Source organism: Apaloderma vittatum, unplaced genomic scaffold, assembly GCF_000703405.1.
Source record: "Apaloderma vittatum isolate BGI_N311 unplaced genomic scaffold, ASM70340v1 scaffold5347, whole genome shotgun sequence".
NCBI classification, from domain to species: Eukaryota; Metazoa; Chordata; class Aves; order Trogoniformes; family Trogonidae; genus Apaloderma; species Apaloderma vittatum.
Genome location: NW_009726547.1, coordinates 12875 through 20074, shown reverse-complemented (window position 1 = coordinate 20074; position 7200 = coordinate 12875). Strand labels below are relative to the sequence as shown.

The 7200-nt window shown below is 39.2% G+C and overlaps 1 protein-coding gene across 1 annotated transcript; it reads right to left on the bottom strand.

Moving 5' to 3' along the window:
• Nucleotides 1–1642: 1642 nt before the first annotated feature.
• REEP5 (receptor accessory protein 5) lies at nucleotides 1643–6132 on the bottom strand (the record flags this gene model as incomplete). Its single annotated transcript, XM_009873314.1, has 3 exons — nucleotides 1643–1995; nucleotides 3411–3579; nucleotides 5994–6132. Coding segments are annotated over 3 exons (358 nt in total), but the record flags the coding sequence as incomplete, so codon positions are not given.
• Between the last annotated feature and the right edge of the window lie 1068 nt (nucleotides 6133–7200).

Below are 7200 nucleotides of genomic sequence, written 5' to 3'. Positions count from 1 at the left end.
GTAAGTTCTTCGGGGATTTTGCAAAAAAAGTAATCAGAAATGTCAGGATGTGTAACAGTGCATTTCTTTAATGACTGTTCAGCTACACTCATGAAGGCTGGCTATTTTTATCCTTACCTGGTTTTGATTGGCAAAACAGACACTTCGGGCAACTGAATTCTTGAACGAGAGTAATGCACACTGGAAATACACAGGTTCCTCTGGCAAGAATCTTAAAGCTCTAGTTACAGTAGACAAAACTATGACTCACCAGTAAGCCATCATGCAGTTTCTAAAATTTGCCAGACAAAAATTTGAACCTTACGTACTTTATGCCTTGAAGTCCGTGTGATAAAAGCTCAGAATTTGTTTGCCAATATTTTAAAGATGGTGATAAAACCTACAGTGTATACTTCAACACTTATCTCGAGTCAATGATAAGCTGACTTTTAAAGTGAGATATGCAGAATTCTAAGGTAGCTCAATCCAATTTTCCATTTCTTAACATTTTACAGAAGATGAAGATACTGACCCTTTGCAATACAGATATGTGCATTATGTGGAAGCAACTTATTAATAAGTCAGTAACAGAGCTGAAAGTGAAATGCGAGCACTCCTGCTCTAATGGCTAAATGAAAGTTCCTCCCTGTAGACTGAGAGGACAGTGTAGTAGTATCTCTTGGTATGGCAAATAAAATGCATCTGAGATGCATGTGCTTTGGGTCAAACAGTATCATTAAGATTTTTTTCACTGTAGTATTTGAGACTCAAACACATGTCCATTTAACAGTGAGAGCAATCTCAAGCAGAGATACAGGCATCAAGTGGACTGCGAGCAGCCCTGCAGAAAAGCACTTGGGGGTGTTGGTGGATGAAAAACCAAGTATGAGCCAGCAATTAGTGCTCTAAGCCCAGAAAGCCAATTGCATCCTGCGCTGCACCAACACAAGGGTGGCCAGCAGATGGAGAGAGGTGATTCTGCCCCTGCTCTGCTCTTGTGAGAACTCACCTGGAGTACAGTGTCCAGCTCTGGGGCCCCCAATGTACAAAACACATGGATCTGTTGGAGCGAGTCCAGAGAAGGGCCACAAAGATGATCCAGGGGCTGGGGCATCTCTTCTACGAGGACAGGCTGAGAGAGTTGGGGTTGTTCAGCCTGGTGAAGAGAAGGCTCTGGGGAGACCTTATAGTGGCCTTCCAGTGCTTAAAGGGAACCTACAGGAAACAAGGTGAGGGACGCTTTGTCACGGAGTGTAGTGACAGAACAGGGCTTTTGAGCAACCTCATCTAGTGGAAGGTGTCCCTGCCCATAGCTGCAGAAGTAGATGATCTTTAAGGTCCCTTGCAACCCAAACCATTCTATGATTCTATGTTTTTTACCATCTATCCATTTAAGAACATACACACCGCACCAACATTGTGTTACAAGGAAACATGCAACAATGAATGATCTCTGTCATCAGGTGCCTAAAATAAGTAATTTCATCACTTACAACTTTATTGGTAGGGAATACATCTGTTATGCCATTTCTCACAACAATTCCCTGTATATTCAAGAAGATATGTTCAGAATAGTATTTTCCTTATACAGTAGCTCCATGTTACCAGACACACCATAGTCAAAGTGTTTATAGTAATTACATCCACAACGAGACAACTAAAGTGCAGAGCCTGTGGGATACATACTTTTTATTTATGTTATTGCAGAAAGAGATTACTGAAAGATGTCTTCTGCATGAAAATGAATATATTTTCATTAAACTTCAGATGCTGCCCACTGCATTGCTTTTAAATAAGAATGCTTTCTTTCTATACAGACAGAGCAAAGTAGTAAGCAAACTTGCAACACATTCCTTTAAAATATCAAAATGTTTCCAAGGCAATATTATTAAAGTTAATACCACAGTTCCCAGTAACATCAAGCTTCATAAAGGAGGTGGTAGGGAAACTTCATCCAGTTAATAGTTTAAGTGCTCTTCTTCTCTTCACCCAGTAAGTTTATTGTTGCTTTCTTGGCTGCAAGAAAATAAAAGCAAGTTTAATTTCAGAGGGCTATTGGCTTATTCAGTGTTCTTAAGCTGCATAAAAAAATAATAAAAATAATAATTTAAAAATAATAATAAAAATAATTCTCCTTTTCAGTCACAAAAGAATCATTACAAAAGAAAACCATAGTTTTTGCATACACACAGACATAGTGATTAAACTCATCATATAAAGATTTTAAAAAAATAAACCATAAGCAAGGAACAGCACAATAGACAGCACAGATGGACTTAAAATTATTGTATTAATAAAATAGAGTTGCTTACAGTGTTTAGGACATACAGGTTTACAGTAAGAAATACACTACGAAGATGATGAAGCGGGGCTTGAATAACACTAATGTGTGTCCACTTGCCTCCGTGTGAGCATAATTACTTTAAAATATGCGTATGTGGAAATCTTTATATATAAAAATAGAGAAGAGAAAGTGATGCAATGGAGACATAAAAATCCCACGTGCAACATGGAAGAACATTATTTAAGCTACCTGTTTAACAACAATGACTCAAGAAGAGTCGTGCAGCAAAATTTCCAAGTGTAGTTGAGAAAGACTGATCATTTAAATACCAACAGGAAATCTGCTTAAATTGTAAGAGAAAACGAGACTGCATGCATTGTTTGGGGAAAAGGATACTAAGGTGCTTTGAAATCTCTTATAAACAAATGTCCTTTCAAATGAAATTTAAATAAACCTTTATTTTAGATAGTTGAAACATTTCCTTCTCTTTTTCGTAAAACTATTATCAGACATTTTAGAGCACAAGGGTCCACTTTAGAATGCAAGGAAATAAAAGCAATAATTAAGCAATCTACAGGCTATGATAACATTTATTCAAACCAATTAAAAACCTAAGTAATTTCTTATTAGAGTTGGTCTCAGAATCCTCTGATCTCCAGAGGAGGGAAAACTACAAAAACTTACGGATTGGAAAACTTTATTTCATGTCTTGCTGTTTCTTGGAGTGAAAAGGATTTGCTCTACCATGTAGTTGGCTGCCCTTACATACTATCAGGTGTATGAGACAGTATTTTACAAGATACAAGAACACATTGAAACAATAACTGTATTTATGGAAGGTAACTTGTAAGGACGTTTGGATGTGCCTCTAAGTGGAATGTTGATAGTGATATGCACAGTGTGAAGACATACAGTCCAATTAGCCGTTTCTTCCACTCACCTGCATTGCACTCATTCTAGCCAAACTGCTCTCCTAGAAAGTAATATCCACTGCAATCCTCTTTTTCTGGTATCTTCACCCAAATTTAACTTATCCATTATAATTTATATAGTCTTCTTACATTCCTTCCCTTCCTACACGTTGAATATTAACTGTAGTATTAGAGCTTCCCAGAGAAATTGGGGCTGCGAATGGTCTTTTCCTCACCTTCTTTAGTGATGGTATCAGCAGTCTCTGCAGCTTTGTCTTTCAGGTCTTTAACAACATTGTCGAGCTGAGCTTCATGCTTCAGGAAGAAAGGCCGGATAATTCGATGATAGAGAAACTCTGCGCCATTAGAAGGGCTTGGTGCCATGCACCACAACAGGAAGCCACACTATAAAGGACAAAAACATCTGCATAAGTAGGAGAAATGAATAGGAAACAACATGTATTGCACCTTCCTAACACTGCCAGAGATCTGAGCATATTTAAAACAGTACCATCATCTTCATTTTATATGGTCACAGACCAATAAGTACACACATCAGTATAGTCACATACAGCAAATCTTTGTATTGAAATAATTTCACGGATATAGACAGGATAAAGGAGGTGGGCTGTAGCAGTAAAGCTAATCTGGTAACAAGTGTATCCAGATTGCATGTACTTTTAATATATACTTAAAAGGCAGAAACACAAAACCTGATTAGACAAAACACTAGTCTCTCTGGCTACTTCTAAACTATGTGGCACAAGTCTGATTGAAGGTCTAGGTCCCTAAATCCCTTAAATCTGTAACAGCATTTCTATATCCCTGTCATCTCTGCCTCCTTGCTTTGAAAAATGCATCAGGGGAAAGAATGGGATTGTGTGCATCCCAGAGCTAAAGCGACCATGAAAACAACAATAAATCCAAGCTACACATAGCACACACAGAACGGTAATACTTTTGGATTGTACCGTTTAGGTATAACATGGAGTAAATTCCATCCTTTCACCCACTCAGCAATGCTTTCTGATTCTCATTCTGTTTGCCCTCAAACCACCAAAGTACACCTCTCCTACTTACCCACTACTGTTACAAAGTACTTCTATGTGCCTTCAGTGGCTATTGCAGACAACTCTGCACTTACCATAATTGCTTCCTTTTGCTGAACTGAGACAAGTCCACGCCTACATGTACATGTGGCACTTCTGATACAGTATTATCAAAGCCATCTGTGGTTTGGTCTTTATGCATTAGATCAACCTAAATTTTAGTTGCAAGCTCTTCAGAAAAAGCACAGTGCTGGCACAAAGAAATCACTGCCACATCCTTTATCATCAAGAAGTTAGGAAAAAAGCTCTAAAAATACATTGTAAGAGTTCAGAACTGTGAGTACAGCAGACAATGGGTAAAGTCATAACCCTGCTAAACTGTAAGATATGAAGCTGTGGATATGAAGTAACAGTGTAAGTGGTCAAAACTAGATTGTTCCAGTGCCATAAGCCATCCTTTTGGATCCTATTCAGATCAGATGAACTTTCACTTTGATCGCTATTTGGCTTTGCCTTAATATATTAAAACAGTAAAACTTTCACATGTATCACCCATGCTAAACTTCACAGTTACCCCATTCTTCTATAAAGCTCTGCAGAATAATTAAGCTTAAAACAGAAAATATATTTTTGCTTTTGATTAAGGGGAAAAAAATGAAGGCAGGGAGAGAATTAACTTTGTCACATCAGAACATTTTTAGTTTGAAGCAGTATCATAAATATGTGCTTTTTCTTAGGGAGCTAGGGAAGTAAGTATCCAAATGATTGCACAGTTGATGCCTGTTAAAGATTCAAAAGGGACAATGCAGAAGTGTAATTGAGCTGTCCAAGTGAATTTTTCTCTTTAAAATACAGAATTTCCTGGAAAAAGCATTTGGCAGCATCAGACCTTAACATCAAAATTTTAAATTACCCCAGCACAATGGCTGGCAAGCAAATTATTTCCAGAATTTTGGTGAGGCTAAACCAGGCTAACAAAGCAAAACAGAAGGAACAGAACAGCTCATTGGAACAGAAAATAGGTAAATAAAATAAGCTAAACAACTGAGTCTCCAGTAAGCTAGAATGTCTTCTGCCCAACAGTATACATAGTAATTGCCTATATCCTAGAATAATTTAACATGTTGAAATTGACTGGCAACATAACTCAGACCTTAGTTGATCAAAATCTTGGAACACATTAAACAAATCACTGTTGGTAGTCAGACCACACTAACAAACGCACATTAGCAACAAGCTTCTCTGATATCTACCATTTATTTTCAGGAAAGTAGGCTTAATTAAAAATAAAGTCTGTATGATCCAAACTATTTATATGCTGCAGTTTCCTTCTCTGTTCCCAATAGCATAGATGTTAATACTTCCCTTTGCTAACTTTGTGATTTTACTCTCCACTTTCACTAACGTACTTAAAGCAACAGTAGATTCATTCCATAGAGTTTACCGTGTGCTGTTATTTTTGCCCAAATTTACCTGAACACCAAGCCAAAGAACTGTCTTTCAACCGTACAGCTACATTCTTTTTTTCATAAAACATGATAGACCTTTCCCTGCTGCCCATCCCAACTTCCCCTCTTGCCTCACAAAACTCTCACCTGTAAACAGATCACTTTCACAATGCTAAATTACATGTAACAAGCATCTAAAGTAAGATGTGACCCAGGAATGACTGCAAAGCAATCTGTTTGTCACATACCCACTCCTGAAGACATTAAATCAGTTATAGCAAAAGTCCCAGTTTAAGAGAGGGGGTCACATGAACAAACATACCTTTAGCATATAGTAGAAAGGGAACCAGGACAGAAATATATCAGAGAAGAATTCCACTATGCTGAAAACACCATACACAACCCAGTAAGTCAGCCACTGTGTATCATCATCTTTGTTGGGACTTTCAATGGCTTTGATTCTGGAAGGAAAACAAAACAAGTGAGCAATCAGTAGCATCAGTCTCACCTATAATGGTGAAGTCTTTATGACTCAAATTTGTTTTCGCACAGGAATCATCAAAATTTAATTGCAGAACTAAATAGTATCTATCATACAGATAACGTCCCCAAGATCTTTGAACAGCAAAGCCTTTCTCTCCTTACCTGTCAGACTTCAAAAAGATACTCAAGCTATTTCTAGCTCTGTAATTACAAAAAGATGAAACAAAAAATGTGAAGATGACCATTGTACATTGAAGCACTAGTGATCCTTGTGACAGTTAGCCTGAGGGGGCCCAGGCCTATGCTGTACATACACGCCAGCGCTGTGCTGCACAAATTCCCTGGTCACAGGATGAACTCAGCCAGCGCACTGAACAGAGAATCCCCCACGCAGCTCCCGCTGGGTACCAGCTCTTACACCACCTGTCTGGCCTTCCCTCTCTCTAAAGGTGTGTGGTGGGTTGACCCTGACTGGATGCCAGGTGCCCACAAAAGCAGCTCTGTCACTCCCCTCCTCAGCTGGAGAGGGGAGGGAAAAATATAACAGAAAGCTAATGGGTTAAGATAAGGACAGGAAGATCACTCAGCAAATACCATCACGGGCAAAACAGATTCGACTTGGGGAAATTAGCTTAATTTACTAGCAATCAAACCAGAGAAGGGCAATGAGAAACAAAACCAAATCTTACAAAAAAAACCTTCCTCCCACCCTTCTTCCTAGGGTTAACTTCATTCCTTATTTCTCTACCTCCTCCTCCCCGAGTGGTGCAGGGGGTCAGGGAATGGGGGTTGTGGTCAGTTCATCACGTGTAGTCTCTGCTGCTCCTTCCTCCCCAAGGGTAGGACTCTTCACACTCTTCCCCTGTTCCAGCATGAGTCCTTCCCCCGAGCTACAGTTCTCCATGGAAGTGCTCCAGCATGCAGTCCTCCATGGGGTGCAGTTCTTCAGGAACAGACTGCTCCAGTGTGAGTCACCCATGGGGTCACAAGTCCTGCCAGAAAACCTGCTCCAGTATGGGCTCCTCTCTCCACAGGTCCTGCCAGGA